The sequence below is a fragment of the Molothrus aeneus genome, chromosome 14, assembly GCF_037042795.1.
Source record: "Molothrus aeneus isolate 106 chromosome 14, BPBGC_Maene_1.0, whole genome shotgun sequence".
NCBI lineage: Eukaryota > Metazoa > Chordata > Aves > Passeriformes > Icteridae > Molothrus > Molothrus aeneus.
The window spans coordinates 15582652-15599552 of NC_089659.1; the positions used below are offsets into that span (position 1 = coordinate 15582652).

Sequence of the window (16901 nt, forward strand, 5' to 3'; positions counted from 1 at the left end):
CTCTACAGCCTCCTTTTATGGAATTTAATATTTAATGATAACCCTCTGTGCAAAGATAACCTTACCCTTGATATCCCTAATCTCATGAAAAAAGGAACTGCACAGAAATACAAAAATCTGCTGTAGGGCTTTTGTTAGGAAAGCTGTTGCTGGATGCGTTTGTATTAATTATATATATTAAAAAATCACTGCCCAGGTGAAGCTTCTTCAGCTTTCATCTTGTCTTTGAAAACTGCAGTAAGTCATAGTAATTAATAAAATACTCATTTGCATTTAAGCTATTAATAGTGGAAACATTGCATCACAGGTTCTTCATAATTCCACATGTAATGATTGCTAATCTAATTCTTACATCTGGTAATTACCATATAAATGTCAGTATTTTAACATAAATGTTATGAATGATAGTGTGGCATTTTTTTAACACTTGCCAGCTAATCAAATTAATAGTCTTTAATGCTGGGACCTTCTGGTATTCTTGATGGCAAAACTCCTTTTCATTATACCCCCACAAAAAATTATAAAAAATGTGATTATTGTTCTTAGCAGTTTTCAACTGCTCAGCTGAGGGAGATCTCAGGGATTGGGCCACATAAAAGCATTAATAAAAAGCATTTCTGTGAACTATAATCACCTATGCCATCTGATTGTTATCTATTATTCCAGTGATTTCTAGCTCAACTTGGCAGCCCTCTGCATTTCTTTTTGTAGAACATAAAACTGTCATCAAATACATGAGAAGAGGTGGGGGAGATCAAACATTTATTATTATATTATTATTTAGCTGATCCTTGGAATACAACTAAGATGTACTTGAATATACTCAATAAGACTTTCAAAATCACCCAAGGATTTTTTTAGATGTAGAACATCAGTGGTTATCAAAAGGATTTATATTTTTAAGTCATTCAAGTGCTTTTGAAATTTTTGCAAAGTATGAGGCTCACAAACATCGGTGCAATCAGGTCAGGGGGAATCCATTGATAAATTTAGGCAGCAAAATTCGGACTGAAGATGAGAAATAGCTATGAAACCTGAAGAGTCATAGAGCAGGACAGTCTGGTGTGTTTGTACACAGGATGTTTGAAAGAAAAGGTGGTTTTCATTCTTCGTGCTCTTTTTATAGTGCCTTCAAAGCTTGTCACCCCAAAATAAAGAGTTTCTACTTCGCAACCGACTGCCTTGAAGAGATGAACAGGTGAGTTGTGTGTCCTCTTTGCTGTGGGATGTTCTTTATCCTGGTGCTTCAATAGTTCATCTGACACAGGAATATCCTCCTGGATGGAGCCTTATGGAATGCTGGCTCATGGTGTTCTCAGGAATTAGTTTTCCATTAATTTCAGTGAATACATTGCATTCTGTGGCTCACTTTGCTGGCATTTCCTGCCACGACATGTCTCAGTTCTGCAGAGGAAAGTTACTTGTGTTCTCATCTATGTTAATTAGAATTTTTTCTTTTGTCAATGGGCTTAAGGTTCATCACCCTTGTGAAGTTTTGTAGGTAAAGGCTGGAAGTCTTAATGGGATCAGTGTTTCTGGTTTATTAAACAGTGCACCCACACCAAAGCTCGTACAGAGAACACCCAGGTGGTGGGGGGGGTGTGTGTATACATATACATGTATTTATACATATATATATTCCCCTTATAATGCCAAGAACAACCCCCAACAACACAGAAAATCAGCAGTTATTAATTTAATTCACCACATCACTGTCCCAACACAGAGCTGAGGCAGGCAAAATTCCATTTTTGGTGTTGTAGTGAGTTTTAGATGTCCTTGGATGTGCTGGGGGGACATTCCAAACTTCTGACTGGACAAGGCTCTGGACAGCCTGATCCAACATTAAAGCTGGCCCTGCTGAGGGTGGCTGTGGGAACAGGCACCTCCTGGGAGCTCTTCTAGCCCAAATTACTCCGTGCTTCTCCTTTGTGATTCAGTGGTGAAGGCAGAGGTTGGGTGAAGGTGGGACAGGGCCTTAGATCCCAAAAGGCAGGGTCAGATGTCCTCCTTCCTCCTGTTACCTCAGAAATTTGTTTATTCCCAGCTGAGGTGGAAAGCACAAGGACACCTGGGACAAGGTCACCATCCTGGGAAGTCTTAAATCTTTCCTGGCACAGATAACTGAAACTTTGAGATGTTCTCACTTACAGTTGTTCTTAATGTTTGCCAGCCTGGGAAGACAGATATGGATGGGGGTTTTCCTTTGGAATATTAAGGCCTAAAAACCATTGTTGAATTAACATTTCTATTCTGTGGTTTACATGGCTCTTCAGGTATGTGGGGCTGTGAGCCTGGCTGGGCTGAAACTGGAGAACTGTTCATCCTGCACTGAGGAGGGGGATGAGCCTCACTTATCAGCAGTGGCATACTTTCAGGCTATAAATTTGCTGAAAAATATTTTTTCAAGGCTGTTAATGTTGCATTGCCCAGTTCTGTGGTGTGGTTCAGGTTTGTTGAAGTGAGGATGTTTTGCTGGTTTAACTCTGCCTGGTCTCCCTTGATTTCTGCTGCTGGGGTAGCTCTTGTTTATTGAAGTGCCATTGATCATATCTATAAATTATACAGAAAATGTTCTCAAGGAAAACCAGGAACTCTTGACTCACATTCAGTGAGCTGCTTTTACAACATCCATGGATTTTTCCATGGGGAGCCCAGGAAGCTGCAATGAGGCCTTGGAGCCCTGGAGCAGCTGGGAAGGTGCCAGCATGTCACACCATCCTAAACATCATTTACTTTGGAATTTACAAGAACCTTTTCCCCTGAATTTTTGGGAAGAAGGCAAAGGGTGAGCTTCTACTTGAAGTATTTTGTGCAGTATTTTCCCTTCAGCAATTCTGTCCCTGCAGAGCAATTGGAATTCACTCCCCACCCCAATGATGGATAACTCTGCTACCTCTGTGACATCCCTGGGCACCCCTGCAGCTCCTACAGGATTCCTGAAATTCCTTCTCCCAGAGATCCTGGGTGAAATTTGAAATGAGGGAGCAAGAATCATAGATGAAAAATGTGTTTAAAGTACTGATTCCACAAATCTCTCTCTTCCCAGCAAATTGCTAGCCCCATAATGTGATGAAATAGAGCAAATATTTTACATGGTATCTCTTGCTCCTGTTTGCAGCACAGAATTTAACTGGATTTTCCCTGCTGATGGAAGGGGAGATCCCTCATGCTGAAAAGTGAAGGAGTCTTGGCATGGAGAGGAAGATTCCTCATTCACTGTGAGGGGAATTTTATCCTTTCTTCAGCCACTTTTATTTTAACAGCTCTTTTTAGAGTTTCTCACCCCCAGATTCACTGTTTATTATTTTTTTCCCACTCTGGAATATTTTACTGTGTCATTAACCCCACATTGCTGAAGGAAGAGCTGGACCCCAGTGGGTGGGGCTGGATTATTCTGTAGCAGACCCAGGCACTCAGCTGGGGCTGAGTTTTGCCTGCTGTGTTACTCAGGTTTGCAGAATTCATGCTCGTGCTGTTCTTACATGGGCAGAGCCATGTTCTTGGAAATGAATTAATTATGAACTTGATGAGCTCATCTCTAGCTTGCTACTCCAAGCTTGTTAAAGGCCTTATTTCCCAGAAGTGCTCCATCTCCTACCACACCACACATAACCTGTTTATGGCTTTAATTAGCATTGAATTTAATATTCAGTTGTTTTACAATATCTATGTTATTTAAAACTTACATGCCATTGAAATGCAGGGCAGTGCATTTGCAATCTCATAATGAACTCCAAATACTAAATATTTTAAAGTTTCTATTTTAGGCTAAATAATTTGATCACTTTTGATTTGAATAACTGGGTTAACGTTGCAATTTTAATAACTTCCATAAATCTTTGGCATTCATTCAAGAAATATAACAAATAGTTGCTACTGAAACAGAATGATGATTAATTTTTATAGGGATCACTCCTGTATTTTCCAAGACGTGAAATATTATAGCACAATATTTCTCTTAAAAAATAATTGTTTGAGAATTGAAGTATTCTGAATTAAGCAAATTTTATGGTGACTCCTATCTACTTTTACATATGGAGTATAACCAAGTGAGTTAGTTGAGACTTTCCCTAAATCATCCTCTTTATTACTAAAGTTTATTCAGTTTTCTCCCTTAAATTTCAGGCATGTTGGTCTCTTTGACAGGTCTTGGTCAAATCAGATGGTGAGCCAGGGTTAACACCTATTCTCCAGTTTCAATGCACTCAGTCTTCACTTTATATAAACTGGCACCCAAGTAAGGCTCTTGGCAACTAAAAGTTTCAGCTGTTAGGCATTTTCCCCCTTAAACTGGACAAGTGAGCAGGAGATTGTCAGATCTGTCTGGCCTAATTCACCAGCTCTTTATCAAATAGAGCTGAGGAAGTTGTTACAGAGCTCTTACTCTCAGCCCCTCACCTGCTGAAAAGCCAGGAGATAATTCTGCAGAACATGAAAGGTACTTTTCAAACAGAAATCCCTGGAATGGAGCTTCCCAATGGTGTTGTAAATAATCATAAAGAGCAGGTTTTCCTTTCTTCCTTTTATGTTCCCATAAACTTGTTTCAAATCCGTGCCCGAGGCCACACCAGCCCTCTAATTTATTGTTCTCACATAAGAGCTCCTAAGTGCAGCACAAGTAAAACAATTTTCTCATCAGAATTAGCTTCAGGCCCCAAGGACTGGGTGAAACCATGAGGTTCAAGGGAGTGCACAGGGTGATAGTGGAGCTGCTGTGCCCTATCAGGGCAAAATACTGCCCCAGGAATTCCCAGCACTGAGCTGGAATATTCCAAACCTCCTTTCCTGGGCAAGGCACCTGGCTCCTCCTTTCTGCAATTTCTGAATTATTTACCCCAGACTTGTGAGGTTCAATTTCCCCCCTCACTCAGCCCCAGCCCCAGCGGCTGATGGAATTTGCAGTGCACAATTGTGATTATCCAGCACACCCAAATCAGGGCTGGGAGAGCTCATCCCTCCTGCAGGAGGCAGGGGCTGCCCTGGCTTTCTGGACCAGCTTCAATTGCAAAATTAACTTCATCAAATTCTGCTGTAAATAGTCCAGTGGGAATTGATAGGGTTCTTGTGGGAGCCAAGCAGTTCAGCTGCATTTCATAGAGCAGATTTGGTGATTCCAGCCCTGCACCTCTCCGAGCTGAGGCAGTGTCACAGTCCCTGTTGTCACTTTATGCTGGAGATACTGAGTTAACTCTGCCAAATCTGAAATAAGTCATAGAAATAAGTAATAGAAATAATAAATTTCATCATGATGAATTACATTTAACAGACATTTAACAGCGTTATTTGGCCTATTTGAGCTGAGTTTTTAAAAAACTATGTAGAAGCAGATTATACACAATTTCACAAGTAAATCATCCCATTTCTTAAAAAAATTCACCTCTAAACCCCAAAACCCCACCCACAGTTTATGCCATGCCAGTCTCAGTTCTCTTGCTTGTAAACAAAGCTTTCTTTCTCCAGAGCTTTCTTTTGGGCCAATCATTTGGTGAAAGCTGGAGCAAAAGTTTGAGTAAGTGAGTAAAGAGAAGTTCTAGTTGAGTGAGTTTTTGTGAAATCACTGTTTTGGTGATTTCTTTAGGGTTTATTATTGGTTCTGGATCAAGTAGCCTATCAGTTATTGTGTGCTTTTATTCTCTGTGATACACGACTGTATTTGTACAGTAAATGCTGGTAGCAGAAAGGGAATTTATTTGCTACAAAGCAGTGAATTTCTTTTGTCTATTACCCACTGGGGAAAACAAAAAAACCAAAAAAAACCACCCACACCAAACCAGACTTCTGAGTACAGAGACATAATTGTGCATTTGTTTGACAGAGGCAAGTTAAAAAAATTAAAAATAGAAAAAAGAATCCCATTAAGTGCATGAAGCAGATGCACATGCAAAGAGGGCACAGATTGGTTCACTTGTCAATTCTTAAGCTGTCTCAGGCTTTTTTCCTATTTTTCCAGCCTGACAAATCTAAGAAGACAATGCATGAAACAAGATCAACAGTCATGTCAAATTATCAAATCAGAGAGTGCTCAGAGTTTATCCCATGAATGATTTTGCTTAACAAATCCCAGCGAGTGTGACAAATCCAACAGCAGAGGCAGAGCTGCTGGGGCTGATGCAGAGCAGAGATGAGCTCATGGAGCAGGATCTGCTCAGGGTCACATTTCACCAGGAGATGCTTTGGGGCTCCTTTTGTGTGGAGGAAAATCAAGGCATCATTTCAGCCACCCCTATTACAGCAGCCTTTATCCTCTTAAATCAATGTATTACCTGCATGACCATAGAAAATAGGGAAAATAATGTACCTTAGGAAGCCAAATGGGAAATGCATTGATTTTTCAGGTGTTCAGTAAGAAAGACTGGTCAGAGAAGTCCACATAACAAGTACAAAATCAATTTTTAAATCTAATTGTGAATTGCAAAGAATTTTACTGTGAATTCTGGAATCTGATTATCCCAGTGACGTAAAACAAATAATATAAAGCTTTTGATCAGAAATTAAATGTAAACTGCACTGAATAAATTCTATGTATGAAATAAATGGTCCAAGGGAATCTCTAATAGACTTAAAGATAACTTGATTTAAGTGAAATTTAACTTCCCCTTAGTGCTAGTTTTTCCTTTTAACCAAATAATCTCAAATGTAGATGCAATCTCAAAAATGAAAAAAAAATATTTCTGCACTGAAACATTTCTAACACAAAGCTGGGCAAGAATTAATAATGAAAAGATGCAAGGAAGATAGGAAGTATATTTTATTTATTCTTTCTGTTAATGGGTCAGGATTTCATAGACTTCATTTTTAAAGGAACGTTTAACAGAGAGAAATAGTGAAAGTAGTTGGACTTTTTCTTGAATTTCCACCTTTTCAGGACATATAATTTTTTACATCTTCATTTTAATTAAATAGCTTTTTCTAAAACCAACCACCTGATATGTGCAATACGTGAGGATATTAGCAAATCAAACTTTTCTGAGCCACAGAATCTCACTTCTTCCCCCCCCCTTCCCCATGGGTTTGTGGAACAGCTCTAACTATAACCTAAAAATTGTAACTTTTCACCCCTTTTTTATAGGAAGAGAAAAAAGGTTACCCTCTTCCCTTGGTTTTCCTTCTCCTACACTAAAAAAAATTAGTTCTCTCCAATTTATGACTACTGAGCTTGTCCAAGCTGTTTTATTTTTTTATTTGTGCTTTTTCACTCTGGACTTGTAGAAAGGAGCAGCCAGGGGGGTGAGTTTGATGCCATTGTGGAAACTTTAATTGCCTTCGCTCTCAGAACCTCCCACTGACCTAGGGCTGGCTCAGCAGAGTAAACTACGAAAGCCAGGAAACAGAAATTCATTAATTTGTACATTGAGGGGTGGCAGATTCTGGTTTTCAGTGCAGTGTTAGGGGAGCACAGCAATGTGCAATTGCTTCCAGCTGCTTGGCCCCCTTTAACGTTTCCCAGTGTTTCTGTCAGTGCCTGAATGTGCTCCTGGTTCCTGACAATCTGGGGTGTTTTGGGATGATTCACTCTTCAGTCTCAGGCTGTGACAGCTCCTCACTGCCCTGGTGCCTTCACTCAGCACAGCCCAGGCCTGGGGCACAGTCAGACTCTGAGGAGGCCCTGGGCTGTAATCCCTGGGTAATAACCAGAATTATCTCAGTAAATTTAACTTAAATACTACCAGGCAGCTCTATTTTATCCCAAAGCAATGACAACAGTGCCTGTTTGTAACCAACAGAATTAATGGCAACCAAGCCTGATTTATTTAGAATTTAATTGAGACAAAGTACAAAATTTACTTGTGCATTTTGATGACTTTACTCAAGGCTCTTCTTTCCCTGCCTTTGGTTCACCGGAGTACAGGCAATAAAAACCAACCCACTTCTTGGTTCCCTGTCGGTTGTTCCAATGTGCCTGGGTCAGTGATTGTGTCTTCTGGGGGATTTGTACAATCCTGGAGGTAAAATGTTGTGGCAGAGGATCCGTGGGACATTTAGTGCTGTTCTGTCATCACAATTTCCATCCAGAATGCAAACCCCGCTCTGCTGAGTGGCCTAGACTCAGTGAAACAGCCTGGCTAAGTTGTTTAATCATCAACAGGAAAGAGTTGTTGAAGTTACCCAGGTAAAAAGGCAGGGTTTGGGGGAGGGAGCCCAGCCTGAGCTATGGGATGTGCACCTGAGATCCCAAAGGTGCCCAGACCTGCTGGTGGCCACAGGGAAGTCCCAGAGCAGGTGGGGCACAGCTCCAGAACCCCAGTCAGCAATGCTGGGGCTGTGCTGGCAGCTGCAGCACCCAGACCCTCCCTGGGCTGTGCATCCTGCATCCCTCAGAGTCAGCTCTGACAGGAGCTCCTGTGCCAGCTGGAGCCCAACCTCTGCCCACAGGGCACCTGGGCCAGAGCTCAGAACCAACTGCCTGCCTTTCCAGGCTCTCCACAAAGAGCTTTTTATAACCTTGAACAACCTGCAGTTTTCTGAAAAATGAAAGTGGTTTGCTCATCAAGGAAATTCATCAAGTTTATGCAGGGTTCCTTTCGAACTGAGTTTGCATTTCCTTGGGAAAAAAAAAATTAAGAAAATGAGCTGTAATCTCACCACTTGTATATCTCCTGATTAACCTCAAAAACATTCACTCATGCTTTTCTTAAAAACACAAAACCTAAAATGGAGATTCTAGTTCTTTTATCTGAAGAGATTTTACCATGATAAGCCACTGAATGTCATCAGATAACCCTTTATGTGGGCTTGGCCAAGAGCTGACTCTGAATTGTGGCAAATGAGGTAAGAAAGTCCTTGTAACTCTGGCTGGGGATGATCTTGGCCTTTGGAAGAGAAAAGCCTGAGCAGCCTTAGAGAAGGAAGATTAACTTCAGCTAATTCCAGATTTGGCCATTGAGGCCACATGCACAAAGCTGACACTCTGGGTATCCTCAGAGCATCCCTGGCTCTGGGAGGTTAATCCTAACACTTCAACTGGTGTCTGTGTTTGCTTCCAAGATCTGACACCCTCAAATTAACAATGAGCAACAAAAGAAATTTTGCAAGAAATTTAAGACAATATAAATTTCCATGCACTGACCACACAAATGGCTGAGTCTGTTTTAACTTGGAAAATGGTAATTAGTCCTAATTTATCATTGGTGCTTAAGCAGAACCTCAGTTGAAGGCACTGAGCCATCCTGCTTAATTGCCAAAGGCATATGGCAAAGTATGACTGAAACTATTTTGCTCCAGTGCTAATGAGTTCAGAAACTGGGGAACAACTGATGAAAAACTGGTGAATAGAAATGCTGATAAGGAGCAGGGAGTGATGTCACTGCCAGTCCTGCAGTGAAGGATCTGCCCTGCAAGGGAAGCAAACACCAGGCAATGCAGGCACCGTGTGCTGAGGGAAATGATGCTGGAGAGCACTGTGCAAAAGCTCTATTCTGTAAATCTGTTAATCCATTTTAAATGTACTTCCCTCATGATAAAGATGAGTTATTGATGTGCTGATGCAAACAAGGGCTGTAAGCAGTGCTAAGCCTGCAGTTGGTATTTGGGAAAACTAATCATCATTTCCATTTTCATCTCCAATTTGCTGACTTCTGGCTTAATACTGAGAGGCAAAGCAATGTGATTGTACAGTTCTTTATTTTCATAGTTTTGCAAGTAAATTAAACCCTCTCACAATTCCCTTTCAGAAGGAAACGCTGTGGTCCCCTTTGGCTACTTGGGAAGCCATGAGATCCAGGCAGGCTCTGTGCAGGCCTCAGTGAGTCAGGGCTGTACCAATATCAGAGCTGAGGATCATTGCTGGGAGCAGGGGATCAATACGTGCTGAACTGAACTCTGAGCTATTTTTAGAGCAGAGTTCTCTCTTCCTTCATTTTCTGCCTCCTTGCTGTGCCTCCCATCTCCCACACACCACTCTCCTGGACAATAACAGTCACACACGTCCTTAGAAGCTTTTTTTTTCTCCTCTAGTACAAGTGGGAAAGAATGACACTGAACAGTTTTCTTGTTTTGATCTGCAAAACAACTTGTCCTTTTGATATTGCATGTTCTGTTCACTAATGTCTGACTTGAGGCCTGTGAAAGATGGTTTGTCATAATATTCATTAACCAAGGAGATAATTACTAACAAATTTGATGTTGCAAATGTTCGAAAAGGAAAAAAGAGCTGCTTCTAGATAAACTCTCACATCAATTTTCTGGGAAATTAATTAGATAATTAAGAATTTAGCCACCGAGGAAGGGAATGGTTCAAAACATCCCAGGCATTATAGATGGCACTATTAGGGCTTTTTTCCTTGGTCATATCTCCTTGTTGATGAAAATAAGATAATTCTTGATTTTCCATTTGCTGAACATTAAGAAGTGACTTTTCCCTGTGCGTGTTAATTTCCCTTTTCCCCTAGTTTTTTAATTATATGTTGTGTAAACATCCAGTAATCTTACATAAAGAAAACTCAAAAGGTATTTTCGCTATAAGATTTCCCTAAGGAATTTAAGAATGTTATTTTCTATCAAACTAAATAATTTGGGGACAAAGAAAGGAACCAGCACATCCAATGCAAAATGCAAATACTGAAGCACTTGCAGTTTACCAAGACTTTAGAAACCCAAAAGTCTGTATTAAACAAATTAAGGGAAAATAATGTTGATATCACAGCTCAACAACACTGTTTATATCACCAGCACTGTGAATCCAGACTAACAAATAACCAAACTGCCATAGGCTGTTTTAGCTTTCTGAGGATACAAGTTTAACACAACTCATTTCCCAACACAGGTTTTCAGACAATAATTTTCATCATTCTATTTTATTTTCTAGAATTTTGGCAAGCTCTTGAAATAAATAGCAATCAGAATAAATGTGATAAATCCTTTATTCCCAGTTATCGACCACCCAGCACATCTGAATTGTGGGTATAACAGCCTTTTTCTTTAGGTGTTGTGTCTGACTTTTCCAGATGTTAAGGATGTGGATGCCTACAGATTGACACGAGATGTTCCTTTTAAATACCTCTCTTCCTCGTTTTTATCGTTCTGTTAGATGGATGAATCGTTTGGGTCTCGCAGCAATTGGTTACACACCTGATGACAAGGATATTCACCCAGATGAAGGTAATGCTTCAGTGGTTATAATTAGGAGAGGAGAGCAGACAGTACAAATCAGTATTTCAATAAAGCTGGAGAGGTCATAACTGACTTCTCTAGCAACATATCTTTCCAAATATCAATTTTGATAAGAATATATTTCCTCAAACTACATTTATTGGTGCCACCACCAAAGAAAATAAAATCCTGAGCAGTAATTTTAGGAAATATTTAAAATTAGTGATAAAGAGAATGTGGGGTTCAAGGTGAGTTGTGATCTCCCAGATCCCAGCCCTCAAGGATGTCCATGCCCATAAAACCAGTGGAGACACGGCAGACCTGGGGCAATGTGTGCTTCAGCAATATTTGTTTGCACCTCCTGAGCTCAGGTGCCAGCCTTGCCCTCTCCCCATCACCCACAGTGGAACCTGTTATGCCCAATTAAATTAAGTGTTCAGGCTTGGCTCTACTTCAGCATCTGGAATGAGGTTTCTGTGTGAAAGGCTGTGAGCAGAAGTTGGTTTTTATGTGCAGTGGGAGTCAGGTGCCCGAGCTGCCTTCTGTAACCCTTCCCTAAATCATTCAGAGCTTCCCTGTTTGAGGGGCCAGACCTTCCCACCAGCCCCTTCCTGAGTGGCTGCTGAGCCCTGCAGGTGACTGGGGGAAGCTTTACTTTGCCTTAGAAGAATGCTGCTAAAATGTGGGATCTGCTTTGTTGTGGAAAAGCACCCGAGTGAGACCTGGAATGCTTTGTCAGCAGATTACTGGAGCGAGAGCGACCAGGACGACATCGAGGGCTCCCTGACGCTGAAGCAGGAGGGCTCCTCCACGCTGTGTGACACCTACCACCGCACCCCCTCAGTGAGTCACACCCCCTGCATGTGCCAGGGCCACCAAAAACAGCTCTGGGCCTTGGCTTGCTCTTCCCTTGTCCTGGATGTGTTGTTAAAATGAAATTACTGCTGCTCCTCATGAGCCAAGACCTGGATTTTTCCATAGCAAATCAGTTAGGAAGGAAGGAGAGGTAAATGTATCCTGACACAGATCTGTCACCAGACTGGAAATATGACCTTTTTTTGTAGGATTGGTGAAACTACGCATCATAACAGGAACAGAATATTCAAATTTTACCTTCACTGCAGAATGTGAAAAGAATGTGATGGATGGGATAGTTTGTATTAATTGAGACTGGTTTTCAATTATGAATATTGGATACTGGATGCTAGAGATTAAGATCAACTCATATTCACCCAGTAATCATGTTTTAGATCTTTTTGGAAGAAGAAATCTTTCTAGGAAAGGGGTTTTTTTTTAAACAAGATTGCGTACAATACCATGGTAATGACAGTATTGCAAATAGAACATTCTATTAGACAAAACACAGGCAATTATGATAATTATTCTATGATTCCAAGCACAGATAGGACTGTTCTCTATTTTTCTTTCAGATTTTTCTTCAGCGTGAATGACATGATCCTCACACAGCCAGAACCAAAGAAAGAGTGACTGAGACAACAGCATCACATGGGTGAAGCTCAGACTGATTTTCACCCATGTGATGCTGTTTTATCAACTGGGATACAGGTTAAGCCCCTCCCTTTCTGTTTTTCCACATTTTTGCCTTTCTCTTTGTTTTGAATTAAATTTATACACAGACCCAGAGAATTCATTCAAATAGTTTCACAAGTTCAACAGTCCCCCAGCCAAAAATCTTCCTGGGTGCTGAAGTTTTTGTTGTTTGGGTTTGTTTTTTGGTTTTTTTTTCTGTTTGGCCCCTAAAAAAAAAAGAAAGGAAATCCAATTATGGTTTCTTTTGGAGACTTCCACTGTTCTCAGCTGCACTGAGTGTAAGCTGGATGGATCTTCAGGAAACCTGCACCAGTGTTACACTTTTCTTTCCATCAGGAGTTGCTTGTGGGCAGAGAATGTGCAAAACAAGAATAGGGAGTGGTTGAAAGAGCACTTGTACAAAAGTTGTCACTGCTAATTCTCTTCTGTTTACAGTGGTTCATGTTATGACCCATCCAACCCATGAGTCCATCTGATTGCTAGATATCATAGAGTGTTTTACACTGCAGTCATTTCCTTGGGTCTGTTCAAAACATCATCTCACGGGGAGATGTTTTTGTATCTTTCCAGGTGAATTCCTCAAGCCCATTCCCCGAAGCCAAACAAGGCCGACACTTTTCCAGCGAATCCACGTATTCCCAGTCCTCTGCCGAGGACTCGCGGCCGGAGGCGGCGGGCAGCACGCACTCCTCGGGGTGCCGGCCTCCCTACCGAGAACGGCGCTCGTGGCAGGACCTGATCGAGACCCCCTTAACCAGCTCAGGGCTCCATTTCCTCCAGACCGTCCCTCCGGAGGCGGAGTACGCCAGCGGCCGGCCCGGAATGTCACCGGACAGACGGAGACAAGCCACGCTGCCCGTCCAGAGGCGCCACAATTTTGAGCAGGATGGGCCTTTTCCTCTGGTGGAATGCCCCAGGGGACACAGCTCCCACGGGCGGCCCCAGAAACCGCGCAGCCAAAGCCTCCCCCGGAACAGAGACGTCCGCGGGAAGGGACGCGTGAAGTCCATTGAGGGGACCGACGACAGCCTGGATGAGAAGATCCCTCTTAGAAGGCACAATAGTTTCTGTGCAGAAGGTAAGCTCTCGGAGATGTTCTGCTCCACTTCAAAATCCAGAGCAGTATTGCCACTGTTCTCAGCCAAGGATTTTGTGGTTGAAGTGCTGGATGTTGGCATACACAGGAGTTTGTACTTGAAATGCCAGGATGTAGCGCTAAAAATTGAGCTTTGGGATGATGTTCTTGTCTCATCAAAACTAACACTGCAGAACTGAGTCATAGGTTAAGATAGTACTAGTCACTTTGATTTTTTAAGATTTTCTAAGCTTTCTGATGTTGACATTCTTGTAGTGAACTTTCTCACACACTTTCTGCAAATAACTCATTGTTTTGCATTCCTTTATGGAGGAGGAGAGAGTTGATAGACTGTTGGTTCAACCAGTGGCATTGAGAGGTCATCCAGCCACTGTCATCCTCCAATCCACTGTCACTTTTGGAAAACTATAAATGTTAGAGTCAGAAAATAAACTGTCCCTTTTTTCCTTTACCTTGAGTGGTAAAGTGGTGAGCTTGTGTTCTTTTGTGTCCTATAGCGACAAGTACTGAAGTCGCAGTATTGCTGATATTAGACACTTCATCTGAATGATCAGGTTTGTTGTTAGGGTTCTTTGTTTCCTTTCAGAAAACGTAAAAGAAATTGAAGAAATCACAGATGGTCTGCAAGAGCTCTACAGAACTCTGGAAGAAGCCAGTCTGTCAGCTTTTGGAGAGCAGCGTCCCTCCACCAAGCAGGAGTTCCGCAAGTCCTTCGTGAAGCGATGCAACGACCCAGTGATCAATGAAAAGCTGCACCACATCCGAGTCCTCAAGAGCACTTTAAAAGTAAGGCTTTATCCCTGATTTTGTGTGGCTTTATCCCTGATTTGTGTGCAAGGAATATAAATTAGGAAAAGTCTGATTGTACATCACAGAATGCTGATGGGTTGAAGGGACCTTACAGCCCATGGGCAGGAGATGCGTTCTGCTATCCCAGGCTGCTCCAAGCCCTGTCCAACCTGGCCTTGGGCACTTCCAGGGATCCAGGGGCAGCCACAGCTGCTCTGGGCACCTGTGCCAGGGCCTCCCCACCCTCAGAGCCAGGAATTCCTTCCTAATATCCCAGCTAACCCTGCCTTCTGGCAGTGCGAAGCCATTCTCCCTTGTCCTTAATCTCTTTACGTTTCTATTCTTAATGCTTTTTTTGCAGCTTTAAAATGAAGTTTCAAAGAAACTAAAAATCCTTTGAAGCAAGTATGTTCCATCTTAAGGAAAAAAAAAGATTATTTGGCACTCTGTGTGGGCAAATTGTAGCATGTGGCACAGACTGAGCTGTCAAACAGTTTATGCTGTAATAGTTCCTGAATTTAGGTAAATATTAAAGTTTCCATAGTAGTTTTCCTGGCACTTGGCATTAAAGTTAAGGAAGAAATAAAGTGCTGGAATACAGAATTGCATTTTGACCTGTCCTCTGTCTTTCTGGAATTTGCCAGGCAAAGGAAGGGGACCTCACAGTTATCAACAGCCTTCTGGACGATCCCAACTTAACATCCAAGAAGTTCAAAGATTGGAAATTAAAGAACTATGAGTTTTTCCTGGACATTTGTGAGTACAGTGCTGCTGGGAAGTCTCAAAACGGAGCCTCTGAACTGGCAAGCTCAGCCCCAATGCTGACACACACACACTCCTTCATCGAGACTCACGTGTGACAGGAGCCTCAGCCTGGTCACTGCTGGGTGCCTGACAGAGGCAGGCAGACAAACCCTGGTGAATTTAAGGTACTCAGCAGTACTGTAAATACTTGGGTAAGAGAATAGTGCCACAGGATGCCTACTACATTGCATGATAAGACAATAATATTCTTTACGAATTTTTTTGTTTGCTATTATCAACCAATGTCCGTATCAAGCTCTGCATTAGGAAGAAGCGGTGCAGAAGTGTAACTGAAAATAAATACCAGTATATTTAAAGTACTGTACTAAAACTCAGCTTATAGTATGAGCTCCTGCAATCATTTTATATATTTAGATATATATAAATACATATCTATGTATATAAAATGTAACATGGTAGTTGACATTTCCTTTTAAAATTCCCTAAAGTTCACATTTTCACACATTTTTTCTTGAGAAAAAATATAAAAATGAAGACATGAATACATTGGCCACTCTTAAAGATGAACATTTATTTTTGCAACATTTCCAGGTAGTGACCATCTTTGCAAATAAAAGGACAGAGTTATCAAAATGTAAACTCAATCCCTATAGTGTGCCTTAAAATGTACACTGTACATCTAAGAAATAGATCCCAGTCTGGCCCTATGGGCACTCTGTACATGCCATTTAAATACTGTGTTTGTAACGTGCTGTGCCTGCCTTTCAACGAAGGAACACGAGCAAGCAGGTTTGGCACAGAGGTAAGATACGAGTAGAACAATATTGGTTGTTCACTAATGCTGCAACTTAAATAGGTTTTAATAGGATTTGAAGTATTTCATGGTGAAAGAAAAAAGAAATCTGCACTGAGTAAGGTACATACTGCAGGTTTTCATCGTTTCTTCACTGTGAATTTAAGTGACACATGACTGTGAGTCATAAAATTCAAAAAAAGCATGGGAATGAAGCTAAAAAAACCTCCTGAACTAATCAATTACATTCTCTGATACACTGACATCTATAGCTGAGTTAATAATTCAAAATTATGTAATGTCTGGCAATAATTTTTAACTGCTAGCAGTACATTTGCAAGTGGGTGAAGTTATTCAAAACATCGTTCAAAAACCAATCGGTATTGATTGGTTTGGGAAGACACACAAGTCACGCAGTGGATTTCACTTCCTTGACTGGGTGAGAATGGTTTGGAAGAATCAGATTTTGGGGAAAATACTTGTATTCTTGGGGGGGAAAAAAGATTGCTCTGAATGCTACTGAACATAGATTTCAAAGCCATTCACAGTTTGCTTTGTCTCTGCTTGTAGAATAGTTCTAAAAGGCAGAATGAAGGGGATGTGAATACAGCTGATGTCATTTCACTGAAACAGATTTCACTGATCATTTTTTCACAAGATAAACCTAATTGTCTCTCATCCATCAAGGACTGTAAAATTCATGCAGTTCAGTATAATAGAGGAAAAAATGTCATCTCAGTGAGGTCCTAGTATCCAGGAAGAGATTTCATTATTCCAAAGCCAGACCAGGTGAAGGTGTCCTGGGTGTTTAGTTCT

At 41.3% G+C, this 16901-nt stretch overlaps 1 protein-coding gene across 1 annotated transcript in view; it reads left to right on the plus strand.

Annotated features, from left to right (window-relative positions):
• LOC136562549 (connector enhancer of kinase suppressor of ras 2-like) overlaps positions 1 to 15570 on the plus strand; it is a 166546-nt gene extending 150976 nt beyond the window's left edge. The window contains exons 20-25 of the mRNA XM_066559447.1: positions 1127 to 1198; positions 11030 to 11100; positions 11831 to 11934; positions 13213 to 13720; positions 14325 to 14524; positions 15172 to 15570. Coding sequence (XP_066415544.1) covers positions 1127 to 1198; positions 11030 to 11100; positions 11831 to 11934; positions 13213 to 13720; positions 14325 to 14524; positions 15172 to 15387 — 1171 coding nt within the window. The 3' untranslated portion in view covers positions 15388 to 15570. The remainder of the gene's footprint in view (positions 1 to 1126; positions 1199 to 11029; positions 11101 to 11830; positions 11935 to 13212; positions 13721 to 14324; positions 14525 to 15171) is intronic.
• The last annotated feature ends 1331 nt before the right edge of the window (positions 15571 to 16901 follow it).